The sequence below is a fragment of the Phaseolus vulgaris genome, chromosome 2, assembly GCF_051622355.1.
Source record: "Phaseolus vulgaris cultivar YP4 chromosome 2, ASM5162235v1, whole genome shotgun sequence".
Classification (NCBI taxonomy): domain Eukaryota; kingdom Viridiplantae; phylum Streptophyta; class Magnoliopsida; order Fabales; family Fabaceae; genus Phaseolus; species Phaseolus vulgaris.
The window spans coordinates 40,209,941-40,228,076 of record NC_143499.1 but is presented as its reverse complement, the minus strand read 5'-3'; the positions used below and the strand labels follow the sequence as shown (position 1 = coordinate 40,228,076).

The 18,136-nt window shown below is 28.9% G+C and overlaps 2 protein-coding genes across 3 annotated transcripts; one reads left to right on the top strand and one right to left on the bottom strand.

Annotated features, from left to right (window-relative positions):
• The first annotated feature begins 5,169 nt into the window (after positions 1-5,169).
• On the top strand, positions 5,170-6,987 carry LOC137812009 (uncharacterized). Its single transcript, XM_068613880.2, has 2 exons — positions 5,170-6,482; positions 6,572-6,987. Exon 1 carries the CDS (start codon positions 5,518-5,520, stop codon positions 6,457-6,459), a length of 942 nt encoding a protein of 313 aa, XP_068469981.1. The 5' UTR covers positions 5,170-5,517; the 3' UTR covers positions 6,460-6,482; positions 6,572-6,987.
• A 3,937-nt stretch (positions 6,988-10,924) lies between these two features.
• LOC137812008 (uncharacterized) lies at positions 10,925-15,604 on the bottom strand. Of its 2 annotated transcripts, none has more exons than XM_068613879.1 (4): positions 15,390-15,604; positions 15,211-15,312; positions 12,122-12,324; positions 10,925-11,494 (listed from the first exon to the last, which is right to left on the bottom strand). In XM_068613879.1, exons 2-4 carry the CDS (start codon positions 15,298-15,300, stop codon positions 11,239-11,241), a joined length of 549 nt encoding a protein of 182 aa, XP_068469980.1. In that variant the 5' UTR covers positions 15,301-15,312; positions 15,390-15,604; the 3' UTR covers positions 10,925-11,238. The 2 variants fall into 2 exon arrangements, with proteins under 2 accessions (XP_068469980.1, XP_090154935.1); XM_090298809.1 differs by lacking the exon at positions 15,390-15,604 and adding an exon at positions 12,417-12,476.
• Positions 15,605-18,136: the final 2,532 nt, after the last annotated feature.

Genomic DNA, 18,136 nt, shown 5'->3' with positions numbered 1-18,136 from the left:
ATTGTTCTCTTTTCTGCGACCTCTCCTTATTGTCATTACTCTCATTCCTTGTAATGCGTCTTCCTTATTATTTTTTATGTTGTTTTTCATACTTTTGTGCTTTCTTAATGATTTTTTCTCCATTTTCAGTGTTGAATAAGTGGGTTTCCAAGCTCGAAACGGTTGCTCGTGTTCTCCCACTATCATTGTTGTGCGTCACCATTGAAGCTTTTGAGCTCCTCTGCAATCTTTTTTCCTTTACCACAACCTTTGTCTGCCCTCTTGAGTTTCCACAACCCAAAGTAGTTATCTCTCAAAAATTTCTCAACATCAAATTTGGTGGTCATTTCTTTATGTCTTGACTTCATTTTCTTGTTCCTACAAACAATACCAATTGTTGGGTTATCAACAATAACAAAGCAAGAAAGATAACAAGATTGAAGAAAACATTTTAAAGTCACCTATGTTATAGGTGATGATTATGTACATAATTGTTATCTATAATGGTCTAATAGACTAGTGATCATTGTTTATTATTCAAAACTATAAACAACATAAATTACAGCTATAAAACTGTAACCTAAGACTTTTGAAAACTGTTGTGTAAAGACATTTTTACAATAGTGTACAGTTAAATTTCTCAAAGTAGAAAAATAACATGTAAAACTTGAAACTAACAAAGCCTAAATTTATCAAAAAAATATATTTTTTTTAATTTAAAACACAAATTTTTGCCACTATATTTTTAACAATTTTCATCTTGATTTAATACTATATATACATTTTTACAATATTGAACATTATATGTGGATATGATAATTTGGGATTTTCAATCCAAACTACAATAGTATGCCACATTTATATTAATTATAACTAATAAATGATATAGGATAACATATTTTACATTAGTTGTTATCTATAATTAATATAGAATAACTCAAACTCATATTTCACAATATTTTTAAAGACTTTCACATTTAACAATATTTTATATTATCTAAATTCATTATCAAACTATAATCACTTTCAAAACAACCACTATATCATTACCACTTCAATAAATGTCATACTAATCTTGTATAAATCATATCATTTAATTTTAGTGTATTATTAATTTAACATTTTCATCATACATTTTACATAATATCCATAACATACAATTTATGCAATTCCAACCAATATCACATTATATACAAGGATTATTAGTTTTCCTTACCTAGATTTTATTCAAAAAGAAAAATTATTCACAACCTTCCAATTAACTCTATCAATCCAGTTATGTGTAGTCCTACATCAACAACATATTCTCTTAATATATTTTTAAGAAGTAGAAAATGATTAAAACTTATATAGGAAAAAAATAAACTTTGATTGATTCAATATACTCTAAACACATCAAATTTTTAGAGACATTAATTTAGTCGAGATTCTACCATCAAAACTTTGTATGTATTAGAAAATTAGAGATAAAATATGTCTATAAACTAAATATTTTAAAAAATTTAAAAATGAATATAAATTTTTTATTTATAAACTTCATTTTTATGCAGTTTAAAATGTATTATTAAAATATTTAAATTTTAAATTCATTTATTTTTTATGAAATTAATGTATTTATCCATTTATTAATAATACAACACATACTCAATGACAAAAGAATCATCTCACCAGATACAATGTTATTAAATCACTATAAAAAAATCATTAAATAAAAATTAATTTTAGATTAGTTATCATATTAACTAAATTAAAAATCAACTTATAAACTAAAAAAAATTATTAATATCTAAAGTAGTTTTTATTATTAATAAAGATTTATAAATTAGTTTTTAAATATTTTATATTCTAAATTGGTCTCTATTAGTCTTTTAGATACTAATTTAAATTATTTTATAATTTTTTTATTAATAATAGAAACCACTTTAGATACCAATAATTTTTTAGTCTCTAACATATTATCTAATTTTTATTTATTTTTTATTTTTATAAAAAACTTTCATGTTAGGCATCACTATGATACTTGACATCTTAACCTGACACCTTAAGTAACCACAATCATTTGTCATCACATGAAAAAAATATTATTAAAAAAATAATAATAATAATATAGTGAATAATTATTTTTGGTTTCTAAATTTAGTTACTATTTAATGATTTTTATTTAATGATTTTCTTGTAGTGACTATAGTCACTTTCCATTATTAATTTAAATTTATAAATATTTTAAAATAAAATTAAAATTTATGAAATTATTAATTTAAAATTTGGAAAATTTTGTTACTCTTGATAAAGTAATAAATAATGTTAATTTAATATATTACTTATTAATTTTTATTATATATCTCATTAACTTTATTATTTTTATTGTTATCTACTTTTTTCTTTTTAGTTTTCTCTTTGCTATTATTTATTTAATCCATGCTTACAATGTGCAAGTGATTTCATCATAGTCTTGTAAAAGCAAAAGATAATCCAAAATTATGAAAATGATCAAATTGACAAATGAGAAAGTGTACTTACGTCACATATATCCATTTCTAATTAATGAAAAAGTATTATAGTATCTACAAATCTTCTTTTACATTAGATATTTAATACTATACTTATTATTTGTGTGCTGGTTAAGTTAGAATGTTCTACAATTATATATTTACATATAAAAAGTATTTTGTGTTGTTGAAGATACATTGTTATAATATATGGAATTATTATGATAAAAAAAATTCAGGAAATTAAATAAGAAATCTAAAACTCATTCAAAAATCAGTTAAATTAAAATATAAACAAATATTTCTTAATTAAAAAATTAAATTTTATATTTATTTGATATCCAACTTTTGAAAAAAATATTAGGTATTTAAGAAAAAAAGCCTGTCCCTAAAAATCTAAAAATTATGTAACCCTAATTTTATATGTGAAAAAGCATTTATTTATATCAATGCTGGATTTTATAGAAAATATATTATTATGGCTAAGATTTTTCATTTTATTGTATATAAATTATTTTTCTATTTTAATTACAAAATTTATGATAGTGATGAGAGAAGAGTAACTACCACCTCTACAAAAATGTAAGTATACATATTTTAATAATCTTCTATTGTACTGTATATTATTATAGATTAAACAAAATAACAAATGGAGTATTTTATTATGTATTGAATTATATATTAATATAAATGATATATTGTTATAACTATTATAAAAAAATCATCTAAAAAATAATACACTTATTTTATTTAATATATATTTGAAATGAAAATTAATATAAATTTTAAATTTTATTTTATTAAAATAAATTAACATAATAAAAATGCAAACAAAAATCTATGCCACTTTGTATTGTTACTATAAATAATAATATATAAAGGGATTCTTCCCTTTCTTATACACAAATCATTCTCATATTTTATCTTTAATAATGTCTTAAAATCGGAACACAAAACTTATAAAGAAAAATTAATGACGAGAGAGAAATTTAAAAAAAAAAAAACTACAAATACATATATTTTATTTATCTTCTACGACCAAATAAAAACATTTCATTATAGAATACTATAGAATATATGTTAATATAGATTATATATTATTAATATAATAAAAAAATTCACATAACATACATATATTTTATTTAATACATTTAAAATTAGAATTAATATAAATATTAAATGTATTGATTAAAATAAAATATCGTAATAAAAACATATATACAAATTTACGACAACAATATGTTTTCACTAATTACATAACAAAGGTAATGAAATGTCTTTGATCCTTATCTTTTAAGAAACTCTGGTTATTTGGTAATTAACAAGTATAGTTTTTAACCTGATATTAAAAAAAATATGGCAAATAGTGCAGTACTAACAATGTTCAATAAGGTAAACAAAGAAAAACACCTAACTATAATATGGTAAAATTTGCATTACATTTTTCATTTGTTTTGTTTATTTATTTAATGCATGAGGTATTGAAAAATAAAAATTGAATGAAAGAATTAGAGAAAAAAATAAAAATTATACATCTTGTATGGAAAGAATGTAGTTATATATGCTTACGGATAATTGAAAAAGAAGATTGTATTACCAAAATAATGAGAAATTTGTGATTATATATGTATTAATTTATGAAATGGTAGCTTGAAACTCACATTTCTGACAAGTTCATGTCATATTGTGAAAATCAATTTGGTTTCTGCAACACTTTGGAGATTCGTTGACAAAATTCAACTGCCGACTGCTATTGATTATTGATCCATTGCATCTGAATTTTTGTGTTCAGACATTCAAAATTGACAACACCTACTTATTCAAAAACTTCACATTCCATTCTTTCCACTATATATATATTTAGGAACATGTGTCTATTACAAAGGACAAATTCATAAGACTAATATTTTATGTCATTCTGCTACTGTACTGAAATAAAATCAGAATTGTATCTTCTATCAATTAATTTTAATTAAGAAATATATAGTACAATTTTGTCTCAACATATAATATATTGCTTAAATATTATTTAGTATTAAAAGAATGCGATAATAGTAATACAAATAGGGTGAGATGGTTGAAGAATCCTCCTTTTGAAGAGTTGGAATTATTTGACTGAGTGGTTGTGATTTCTCTGACCATCAAACTGTGTTGTAGTTGCCTAATTTTCTTTAAATAATTTCCCCAACTTCAATTATCCAATCCAAACAACTCCTATGTGTGTGTGAGGACCACAACCCTTTTCATTTTTGGTGTGTAGCCAACATATTATGGGTGCAGAAATCAACACTCCAATCCATAGACATGAAATGAAACTCAACACGTGCATGCAACACATAACATAACCCAATGTTGAAGAGTGAGATCTTAGGAACAAAACATAAGATTATTGGAGTAAATTATGTAAGTGTTTGATGGTGTTTGACAACTGTTATTAACCTTAGAAGGAATCATTGGCCCCACTCTTACAAAAACAAATTTAGCCCCATCGACCGTACTCTATTTCTTCTCTTCTTTTCTTTTCTTTCCCAACTTTCTATTTTCATTGCTGCCCAACTCTATCTAATTAAATTATTATACCATCATCATGCACGCACATCTACGTTCATTTCACAACACAACCCAACGGCCTATAATCCTCCACGTGTCAACCACCCACCTTCACCTTAAGGGTTAAGCACTTCACTCTCTTTCCCATTCTATAATAGTAGCAACTCACAACAAAGAAAACTGAACTCGTAGGTTATTACCAAACACTGCATTCATTTTTATAGAACTACCCCCACAAACACTAATCAAACCCTTCACCACACACAACCTTCAACTCATTTTTAATAACATCATAAATACCCTTTAGATATCGACATCTCATAAAAGACATGCTCACTCATGCTTATCACCTTCATACGCCTTTCTTCATTCCAGTGAACAACTCCAAATACCTCCACACCCTTTCTCCTGTAACCACCATTCTCATCCTCTTCTTACTTATCCTCCTTCAAAGGGTTCTAAATTTTCACGGTTTGATAGATCTTAGTGCTTTTAAGCCATGGGTTTGAGTTCTAAGCAGGTTTCTAGCAGTGGACTTGATTGGAAACAAACCTTGTTGGAGGCTCAGGACTTGGAACTCCCAAAGCCTAATCTCATGAGGAAACAACAGCAGCAGCAAACTCAGCCCTCGGAGTCTTTGAAGTGCCCAAGATGTGACTCTGCCAACACCAAGTTTTGTTACTACAACAACTACAACAAGTCTCAGCCTCGCCATTTCTGCAGGGCTTGCAAGAGGCACTGGACTAAAGGCGGAACTCTACGAAATGTTCCAGTAGGTGGTGGAAGGAAGAACAAGAGGGTCAAAAAAACAAACACTCCAACACCATCTTCCACCACTGCCACCACCACCCCGACCACAGCCACCCCTTCTACTTGCACTACCACTGTCACAAACTCAATTGGCAACATGGATGCTATGCTGGGTAGTAGCCACCTGACAATTCATACTCCTCTTGCAGATGATCAGAAAAACATGGCTTCCTCTCTCTACCAAGCTCTAATTCGTCCACCACCTTTGCTGCTACAACAGAATCTGATGAACGCGAGAGACTTAGACGGCAAAGATTTTGGTATTGGTATTGGTAATAATGGTATCTTCCCGAGTTCAACTTTGCCTCTTACTCATCAAAGCCAAAGCCTACTCTTCCCTTTCTCAACCTCGAGCGGTTCTTTTGACACCAACCCTTGTTCGGTGTCAACCTCTCTGAGATCATCCAACGTTTATAACTATGGGGAGGAGTTTAAAGCAGTGGAGGAACCAACCATCAACAGTACTGCTATTGTGCCTAGCACAGGTGGCACTAACACACAGCCATGGGAGATAGCAGCAACAGGTGGTCTTGGCTTGGGAACTTCAAACTATTGGAACTGGGAGGACTTTGATTCATTGGTCTCTACTGATCTAAAAGATCCTTGGGATGATTCTGACATCAAACCCTGAGACCAAACAATAAGCAACACATGGTACTGGTAGTGTCCATAGATTAGTTATTTAATTAAATTGGGGTGTTTTGTGTTTCATACAGGTTAGTAAGTGGTCTTGTTTTTTTCAGATGAGGCATATTCTGTGCTGGTCTTTCTGCACCTGTAATTCTTTCAAACAGAAGTATTTGGAGCTGTCATGTTTTAGTTTCAGCTTCAGCTTCAAGCAAAGGGTTCAAAATTCCTGATTAGTTGTAACCCACTCTGTTTGCCTCTTTGTTCATCTCTCTTATCATTTTCTCTAATCTCTAATAAAGTGGTGTATTAATGTATGCAAGTAGTCTAGCATCATTTATCAATATAGGATTTTTATCTCTATTTTTTTAGAGTTTTCTGAGTCCTTTGTGATGGGAGTGATATCGATATGGGGTCTGCTCCAGCACTGCTGAACTGACAGAATGTGATTGGAAGATTCTTTGGACATGTATATATCTTGTAATGATATTGTCATACGGATTTTATTGCTCATGATTCATCATCACCACCACCAATTCTTGAGAATCATTCTTTGATTTTGGGAATGAAAGAATTTTTGTTGTACATTAATTTATTATATTATTACTATTATTTTTATTATTCTATTCCTATCTTATGTTTCTGGATCATGTCTCTGTGGGCTTTAAGTTCACATGGTGTTTTCATCCTTGTTCCAATTTAATAGAATAGTAAACAGTGTACGGTATCTTGGGCCATCATATTTTGTAGGCTTTGGTTCTGATTAATTGTCAGTTTCTTATATTATTGAAGAGCTGTGGAACACCAGTAGACCCCCTTTAGCCACGAGGTTTTAACAAATTGAGAGTTTTAAAGTGTTGTTGAATGAAATTTAGATCTACCTTGGAGCAATCCACGAGTGTGATTGTTGTACATTTGAATATTTTGATTCATTGGTAAACACTGGGAACTTTGTACTTTATGCATGTGAGGACTGAGCTTAATCAGCAGCCACAATCATGATGGTGGGATACGCATGCGTTTCCCATATATTCTAACTATGGCCTAGAAAATATTGAGCCACCTTGCAAGTTGTGACAGTAAACGACGCCACAACTCCCAGTCTTTCTCTTAGCCACCTAAAATCTTACTAACTCCTACTGCTGATTTGGAAAAAAACCAATAAATTGAGCCACTAAGTTCTACATGATTTTCCACTAAAAATCTCATCAAGCATAAGGTCAAAACATAACTTATAAATATCTTATAATAAGAACTAAACTATAAAGAATTATTGAGTTACGACTGTGGACTATATCACGGGTTTAGCAGATTTGATTTCTAAATTAACAATGTAAAACCATCTTACAGTTCCAATGCCCATAGTCTTATTTCCTCGCAATTTTGTACTTGTACTGTTTGTACAAATATGTTTATTTTGGAAGTTGAAGTTGATTGTTTTAGAGACAGTTAAGGAAGTTGGTGTAAGCATATATCATCCACCCTTGAAAAGCATTGTATTTTTATTAAGATGTGTATTTGGCCTAAAAAGTTATGGATTCCTTACTCTGCTCTCATAATAACTAGTATGATCAAAGCCAACCAAGACTGCAAAAATATAACTAGTAAATGAGTATTGAAGTGAGTAAAGATTTACATAGGACCACTCCAGACTCATGCAGCAGCCATGTGTGTAAAAGTTAAAGTTATTGTGTTTGAAATGAGTTGTGTTGTGTGTAAATACAGCATTGTTAGTTAAGACATGTTAAAGACAGCATAGGGATTTGAAGAATTGAGGAGGGGTGGCAGTGAGTCAGCAAATGGGTTGTGAAGGTTGAAGTGCAAAAAAGTAATGTGATGAGGTCTTGATTGGTGACTAGAGAGATGAAGGTAATTGAATGGTGGAATAGGTACACATAATGACTAGGGCAGTTAAAAAGATTGGACCATTTTGATAAAACACTACTCATATCTATCCCTTCCCTATCCACTCTTTTTCTCATCCTATAGCAGAGCTGCCTCTTTCTTTCTAATGCCCAAATGGGGTACCATCACCACCCCCAAAAGGAAAATACTATTATTATGTTAATTGTTAATGTCTGTTTCTTTTATTATTTAAAAAAAAAACTTATTATATTTCACCACTTATCTTCATAATATAAAGCAATTTGTAATTAATTTTGTAAGTAATCAATATTTTTCCTCAAAATTTTAGATTAATTTTCTTAATTTAGTATATTATATTACATTTGTATTGCTTTATAACTTTATTTCATATCATTAATTATTTTAAAGCACATAAAAATATAATTAAATATAAGGGTATTAAGCTATGTAGCACAGACACAAACACTTATACAACATGAACACGGACACAGAGATACGTAAAATCTCTAAAATGTAGGACACAGAGATACGTAAAATCTCTAAAATGTAGGACACGGGAACACGGATTTATATATTATGTAACTATGAATTATATAAATTGACAATAAATATTTATGTGCACAAGTATGTTTCAAATTATTTTTTGAAGCAAAAAGATGTTTTTCATGACTGGTTCACAAGGATTTGTTTTTATTTTTATAATCATAATAACAATTTATACAATAAAGTTTGAATTTTTAGAAAATTAATGTATTTTTCCTTTTTAAAATTGTGTTAGAATCATACTATAATTGTCATAAGTCTAACAAATACTTTTTGAATTGGACACTTCACGGATACGTGTGTCCTACATGTGTCATACGAGTGTTGGTGTCCGATACGAGTATCGGACATCGACACGCCATTTAAGAGAAGTGTCCGAGCTTCATAGGTATTAAGTTTATATCAAAGTAATGATAATAAAAATAATAATAATAAAAGTTTATATTAAGTTAATATTTTACCTTTACTTTTTTTATAACTCTATTTTATACTTTAAATTCAACAATGGAATATGATTCAAACATAACAAATAGTTAAATATGTTGTGATTCTAGGTAGATGGTAATATCATATTTCATTTGTTTTGTTTTGATTTTTATTTTCTTATAAAAAAATTAATAAATACAGAGATATAAATAAAACATAATTTTTATATCGATCAAATATTATTTACGAGAACGGGTATAATTAAATTTAATCAGCTTTCATCCCTGAATAGAAGCTATATTAGTATCTAGATTTACATTCTTAAACTAACAACTGAAACTTATTCTTTTATATTCACTTACACAAAATCTATGAGCTAATAATGTTCGAATTTTAAAACAGTCATAAACATTATGAAAATAACATGAAAAGGAGGTTCGCACACAATTTAAAAAGTAGCAAAAAAAATATTTTTAGATCTTTTATAATTTCTCGTGACATTCACTTTTTAAGCAATTTTCACGATATTTATTACACTTTTATAAGTTTCAACATTAATTGGGATCTATAAATTTCATATAAATTAATATATAACAAGATAAATTTCATGCAAATTGGTTAACAAAAAAGGTTCAAGAACTATGTCCAAAATTGAAAACAACCATTTATTGGAAAGAAGAACATTAACTCAAATTGAGTAATAAAAAAGGAAAATAAACCTTTTTAAAAGTAAAATACCAAAACAAACTTTAGAAATGATAAATTACTCTATATGTCCCTGAACTACTGGACAGTTTTTAACTAGTCCTCTAATTTTTTTTTTTAATTAGATCATTGAACAATTGTATTTGTTTTTTAGTTGGATCTTCCATTTATAATTTTGATTCCAAAGAAAGAAAACTGTCAAAAGTGAGGGGATTGCAGATCAATTTCCTGGATGCATGCTTGTAGAAGGTGTTATTTGAGATGCTAACAAATTGAAAAAGGTCACAACAGTACATACATATCAGAAAAATCATACAAGCTTTTATAGAAGAGAAATTCTTAAAATATTCTTTTATTAGGTTTAGTTAAACATTTGTATATTGGTTTCTTAACTTTTTAGAGCTCTTCCTAATGAAGTTAAACTTTAGCTATTATTTTTTAAAATATATTTTAGTTCAACTTCTCTGTTATAATTAAAGTCAAAAACAACCTTAATATCTGAGTTTTGACGTTAATTTGGCTTTAAAGACACATGAAGTTCAGCAACCAAATTAGGTCATGCTCAATAATTTTATTACAGACAATAGTCTTCCATCATATTTACTGTCAAGTGAGATTAATTTACAGCATGACCAATAATTATAGAGGAGTGGTGTAATTTTCTTTCATGACATGACACTATATTTTTCTAACAAATGAGAAACGTCCATTTAAGTGTAAGTTTAGTGAAACTCAAACTTTAAACCTATCAACAACAAGAATAGCTATCAGTTTCCTACAAAATATTATCAGTTATAATCTGATTCAATTCATAGTTCTCAATATATCTACACTAAAAAAGAAAAGTGTTTCTTTTACACAACTCCATTGGCCACTTTAGAAATACAAAGAAAACGTTTTGATATATAAACCCTCCAAGAGATAATGAATTAGGCAACGTGAAACTATTATATTTTGTAATACAAAAAGTACAACAATTTGATTCCTACTTTATGCAAAAACTTGTTGAAGCAATAATTGTGACATCATCACAGACCAGAGACTAAGGTAAAGATGTATGAGCCGCAGCGCGAGGCAGCACCTATTGTGACATAATTGAAGAGTGAAGAGGGAGGAAATAGTTAAGACATTGGGTGGTTTTTCAACCAAGGTCCATAATAATTTACAAGTAGGCTTTCACATCCACTAGCGAGGTAGCCAACATAACATTACAAACAATTTCAACAAAACACTACAACTGCTACTACAAATTGCCCATCCTCACACCACTGTCTCGAGCATAGGGAGGGGGACCATTATTAGCTTTTGAAAAACTAACGTAGTAGAGCTCCGAGGTTATGCCTGTCAAAACAATGAAGGCTGCTCCTGCTGCGAACACCCCCTTCCTCAAGGTCTCACATGAAGGGGCTCTCTCTCCCATCAGATCACGGTACTTGGTGTGGTATGCATTCCTCACTGAACCCGCAAGCAAGCACGAAGCACCAATGATAAATGTCACCCTGGATCATGCATGCAACAACAACATTGCACATTTTACAATTCTGTTGTGTTGTGAACAAGGGAAAACATCATACCAGGTCTTCTACGTAGCCTAATCGTTACCTCATGACACGTCTGTCTTTTTTGAAGTCAAACAGTATCAAACGCTTTTTATTACATTATTTTTGTCGGTTTAGACAGTTAAGCCAATTCCTCTACAAATACATTTGAGGTGACACTTTCATATGGATGGACACATGCTGATATTCATCTTTCGACATGTAGAGAACTTATTTAAAAATATAATATAAAACATTAAAAGTTACATATGCTGTGTATGTGTTATGTCTTGTGTTTCATGATTGTGATCTACTTTAATTTCGCTAATAATGATGATGTGGTATTTTTCATTTTGTTCACTGATTTCAAATTTGTGTGCTGGAAACGGTAAAAGCAATGTAATTATAATAGTGAAAGACTTAGAGAAGCGAAAATGAGATGGTATTTATATAATTTATCAGAGAAAACATAACAATTCCTTAAAACTAAATAGACCAGTTGATTCTGTGAACTGAAATAAAAAGATAATTTAGAGAAAACATGTAAATTTGTGTTTGAAAGAGTAGGGTCCAAAAATGAGTACATACCAACTAGTGATGAACAAGCAAATTGCCCATGATCTGGATCCACTGGGTCTCATAGCTTTCCCACAGCATAGACATCTAGTGACAACCATAATGATCACTTGACTGGCAACTAGGATGAACAATGACCCCACACCTAGGCCGGTTGCAATGTCAGAGTCGTATTCACAGTACTTTCTTCCCGCACTGTCTTCAGTTAACGAGGCCTGTCAGAGCAACAAATAGTTACACTTCAAGTATTCCAACACTGCAAAAATTGTTTCTGCTTTTTACTTCTCATCCCATCTCAACTTCTCACCTTACTATGCAAGGAAACAATACAGCAGGAGAAAATGTTGAACTAGTACCTATTAGTTTTCTGTACAATGAAACACTTTAATCAATACGAACTTTGTTTCCCTCAAATCACAAATAATGCAACTTGGAATTGCCGATGCATTGCAACAACTAACGTAGTTAATGCAAATAACAGTAGCTTTTCACCCTATGGAATGGTGTTGTTGGAAAACATTCCTAAAGTTTTGCTTTCCATTTTCTAGAAGTATAATTCAGGATCCAACATGAGGTAACATTGAAGAACAAGTTCTTTCAACTGCCAAATCTTTTGAAATGAGAGTAACACTCCCACGTTGACTTGAGACCAGAGAGATTAGCTATGTTTGGAAATAAAGGAAAATTAAAATTCCACATCTTTGAATAATATAAAGAGATTCTCAGCTCAAAAATAGCCTCTTTACAGTTTTGTTGTACCATAGTAAAAAACATAGGATTCATGTCTAAAACAAAAATTATAGTCTAAGAAATACAAAAAACAAGATTAAAGTGTTTCTATATGATTTGGAAGTTATTTTTGTAAATTACCTGGAAGAGATTTTAGAAATAAGTTTAAACAACTTACAAATATATCGTAAGTCTTTTAAATACTCACACAAGTGCTTCTGTCTTAAAATAAGTATAAATAAGCCTTTCCAGACAAGGCCGAATCTTTTTTAAGTTCATTAATTTGGTATTTTTAGTAGCATCTCTATGGTGGAAAGATGAAGTAGAGATAATAAATGACCTTTTGAATATTGGAGTTAAGTGGTAGATTGCAATAAGTAAAAATTAAAATTCTCTACAAAAAAGTATAATTTATTTATAATGTAATAGCAATATATAAATTGCATATGATCTCCATTTCTTTTCCGAATTGAATACACAAACAAGCCATTTGGAAGCTTTTAAAGTTAAGGCTATACAACTTGTGCTTGCCTTATTTACTAACCAGGTTTAAATATGAACTTCCCCTTGTTTGTTTAGATAAATAGAAGAGAGTTTGTTTATATAACCAAACAACAGATAAAACAAAAGCTTGTGTTGTAACTCAATAACTTGTTCAATGATGTTCTAATGTACTGTCCCTGAAGTTCATCAAATGCAACTTAAATGGAATGGCCCTTCATAAGATCTTGTATGCCGTCATTTCTCAGTTTTAAACCTATCATAGTGCAAAATCAGCTATATATCACTTGTCTTTTTGTTTTTATAAGGTAGTGTTTGGTAATGTGTCAAAATCAGATAGAATTTGACACATGAGTTTGATCTGTTTTATACCTAATACGTTTTATCTTAGAAATAGAATAAAACACATAACATGTGGTTATAAAATGGTACATCTTCATTCCACTTAAAAGGAGAAAAATGAAATAAAGGGAAACATAGAGTGTTCCACTCTGTTCTGTTGTGTCCATGAGCCAAATGCTACTTTAAAGTTTCTTAATAATTAAGTATGAGATATTTCAAAGAGAAAAAGAAGTCTTGGAGGCAAAGATATGATGTGGAGAGGATTATATAGAATTGTAATGTATTGTTACAGATCACATTCTGCTTTTCTAGGCATTGATTTCACCTTCTCATAACATAACCCTTTCTGGTTTAGATCTATACTCAGTAATCTAAGCCAACTTTATATTCTTAACCATTAAGTATAATAAGACAAAACAGTTAATATCTCCAATATATTTTCTTCAATTGCCTAACTACTGCTTCTAATTATCTTATAAGTCTTCCTACCCTTTTGAGCATGTATAAGTTTTTTCATTTTCAAAATGTTAGAACAATAAATGTTTCATTATTATACAATAATGACCAAGATCAAAACATAGTATCCTTTTGGTGAATGTCAAGAGATAGTGAATACTAACATCATCACTTAAAACTTTACATATATATAAATACAAATTAATCATTATCATTTTTCTTGCTTATATATAGGGATGTATTTGAGATAACTCTTTTCACAGTAGAGGTGAGAAAGGTAAATCTAAAATGTATAATTATAAATAATCAAACTTAAAAGTTTTTAAAATTGTATAATTACACACAACAATAAGATTTAAGTATGTTTTTAAATCTTATAAAGCAAATGGGTTTTAAATTTGGTCTTTGTAAAAAGTTAATTTAATTTCTCAAGAAGTTAGAATCATTGTTTTTTATTATTATTAGGCGGTCTTTATTATGTAATTAAATATTTGGTCTATCTCTAAATTTTTTGAGCCCAAAATAAATATTTGTTTATCTATTTAAAATTGATATTAGAGACGAAATAATAATTTTATAATTTAAATGGGTAAAAAATAAATTATACAAGGATAATTCATTTACAGTTAAATTTAACGAAACCAAAATCATACCAGTCCCCCAATTCCAAATCAATAATCTTTTCAGTCAGTATATAATTAAAAATAATTAATACTAAAGAGGAGAAAGTATTTTATAAGAATTAAAAATCTGTTTAAAAAATATAATATGACATTTTGTAAAAAAACTCACATTATTTGTGTTATAATTGCATGATATAACAATACCTGAAATCAAGGAAAACTTAGCCAAGAGAGAACAGACTAAAAACACAGTGAATTTATCTGATCTTTTCATAAAAAAATAAGAACATCATTATGAACTTCTGGGAAGACCAATAACAAAGAGATATTTTGAACTGAATTTATAATAGCTCTTTATCAAAGAAGAACACAGAAGTAAACGAACTAAAAATCCAGATATGAGAAGAAAAAAGGGTATGAATGAAGAAACAGAAGAAGAGAGTAACTCACAGTGTTCCTCCTCTGTTCTGCAGCAACAGCAAGAGCAAAAGCAATGAGATCAAACACAAATACCGCCGCCAATAACAGAGATGAAGCCATAACTCAATATTTCTTCAGAAAACAAATTAGTTAAAGTGAGAAAGATTAAAATATTGTAAGATTTATAATAAACAGCAAGAGAAACGCACCAGTATGCTTTGATTTTGATATGAGAGTGATTTTTCCTTGTCTTGAGAAGCAAATGGGAGCAGACCAAAGAAGCAAAACCATTAAAGTATGTAACTTTTTGATGCATTTTTAAGCTTTCTGCTGTTTTAATTTAATTCTCCAACAGCGCCAATCTTTTATTATTCAGTCACATCTTCTATACATATTTAAAAATTCAATTAATATAATATGTCTCTACACTTCATTTAAAATTCATTGAACCTAAATAAATGTAAAAAGCTAGATTCATCAATTATAAAATGCATTAATTATAAATAATAGTGTCATATTTTGATTTGCTTCTTTGCACAAGTGTTTAGTTTAAATATTTGGTGCCTTTGAATTTAACAATAATTTTATGTATAACTTTGCTTCACACGTAAATCAAGCAAAAAATTTGTATAGATTTTTAATATTGGTTTGAGGGTATAGTGGGGTTTGTGCTGTCAGGATATATTTAGTTTTAGGGTGTTGGGCATGATAGTGTGGGTGCGATACACATGATGATCAATGAGGCTTCATCTCCACTCGTGGATGAACACGTTGTTAAAAAGCATGATGTAGATTTGACTGTGGCCATTCACACGTTCGTCATGGTGACTTCATTTACTTAGTTTAGAAAATGGTGAATGTACGAAGGGGAGTATTTTAGTTAAGAAAATAATTAATGGCTTCACTTAGTTAAGATTTGTTGTTAAGAAAATGATGAATGACTTTACTTATTTAGTTAACATTTATTTTGAAAGTTATTTTAAAAATTTAATTTTTTTTTTAAATTGTTATTAATAGGAATTTTTTGTATTTAAGTTTAGACAATAAAAAGATCATGTTCACTAATGTGAAATCCTATACATGCTCATTAAGAAGCTTTGAAACATGTGTTAAAATATTTGAATAGAACATTATCATATAGATTTATGTATATATGGTATACTAATAACATATAAGTTATATAAGAGTTGAGTTTGTATGTGTAGACTATGCAGGGAATGTTGATACCAGAAAGTCAATTTATAGATATGTTTTCACATTGTTTGGAGTTGTACTTTGTTGAAAATCTAGTTTCCAATTAGTGGTGGTTTTATATACTACTCAGATTCAATATATTGTGCTCAATAAAAGGGTGAAGGAGACTTCATGGCTGAAGGGAATGATATGAGAGTTGAGTGTTGTATTGAGACTATGTGATGTTAGATTGTATTTTGTAGAGATATTATTGAGTTTAAGGAGGTCAAGATTGTGAAGGAAACTTAAGAAGACAATTCTGCAAATGTTTTTATAAAGTCATTGCGAAGATTGAGATTCAAACGTTACTTGGAGCGAATTAATTTTTTGTTTGAGAATAAAGAAATTGATGTAAAAGTTATTCTATGATTTGAAGTCAAAGTGAAAATTTGTGTTGTATTGACTTTAAATCATTATTATCTTATGAAAAAACATACAAGACCATTTACTAGAGAGTATCTAGTAATGTTAAGTTTAGTTAGACCATTTATCGTCTACCACTTGCATTAGATTAAATGTACTATATGAACAAAACCTTTTATTATAATATAATTGTTTCCATTAATTCTAATTCTTGTATTTTGTTTGTTGACAATTGTTAAGTTATTCAAGTAAACACATAAATGAGAGTTGGTACATGTCGAAGAGATTTGGGACGGGTGAGTCATGAGACAACCCATATAAGAGTTTTGACACAACATTTAACCAAAAACCTTAATGAGTTTATGGGTATTTCTCCTTATGCATTAATATATTGCTCATCTCCACCCAATTCTCAACTTACACCTGAATCCTAACAGTACTCTTTTGAAGTATGAGTCCTTACCACACATTGCAAACTCTCTTTTAAAATTCAATTGTCCTATCCATGAATCTCTTACCCGCGTAACAATATTCATAGATAATGTCAATTGTTATGTTTTCTAAGTAGACATACAAAAAGTCAATACTTGATCATTTATCCTATTCATAAATGTCTTACTCGTATAACATTTTTTTTTATAGATAATACCAATTATTTTGAGTTGATATATGTAATCAAATAGATTTATTATCAATTAATTATGAATTAATTTATATAAACTCTAAAATTTTATATGAATAATTATAATTTACAAAATGTAGTTGAATAAAACTTCTAAATTTATTAACATTTAACGTTTTAAAACGAGTGAGAATTGAGGTCAAGAACTTCAATTACAATTTTGTTTCTTGGATATTTGCACATTCCAATTCATGTGCTCCATGAAGAAATTAATGTAATAAGTAACACTATCTTCTATAAAAAGAAATTTAATTTATGACCTTTTGGATAGATGGCGATTGAAATGGTGGAATCATGAAAATTATGGGAGAAAGTACATAGTCACATAATATGCATCAAGGGAGTACCAAACAGGATAAGGATTAAAAGAAATCAAACCTAACAAGAAAAGTTGACCAACACATGATTGAGAAAAACTTGATGGGACAACTTGAAGACATATCCAAATAAATAACAAGCAGATATTGAATTCAAATGGCAACATAATTCCTCAAGTACAACAAGTAACCAAAATGAAAGCAAATTTATTGATAATCCTCCTTTTGATCAAGAATGAAAAAAACACAATAGAAATATAAATGATTTAATTAAAATATTGAATAGAAATTTTTTCTATTGATTTTTTTATATTTTATTTATTATCATTCATTTATTGTTATATAATTAATACTATTTTAT

Bases quoted from the DNA above. Each gene is read 5' to 3' on its own strand.
- LOC137812009 (XM_068613880.2), top strand. From the start codon at position 5,518: ATGGGTTTGAGTTCTAAGCAGGTTTCTAGCAGTGGACTTGATTGGAAA.
- LOC137812008 (XM_068613879.1), bottom strand. From the start codon at position 15,300: ATGGCTTCATCTCTGTTATTGGCGGCGGTATTTGTGTTTGATCTCATT. The intron at 12,325-15,210 runs GTGAGTTACTCT...TTGCTCTGACAG, and splicing joins CAGAACAGAGGAGGAACACT to GCCTCGTTAACTGAAGACAG. The intron at 11,495-12,121 runs GTATGTACTCAT...TGCATGATCCAG, and splicing joins TGCTTGTTCATCACTAGTTG to GGTGACATTTATCATTGGTG.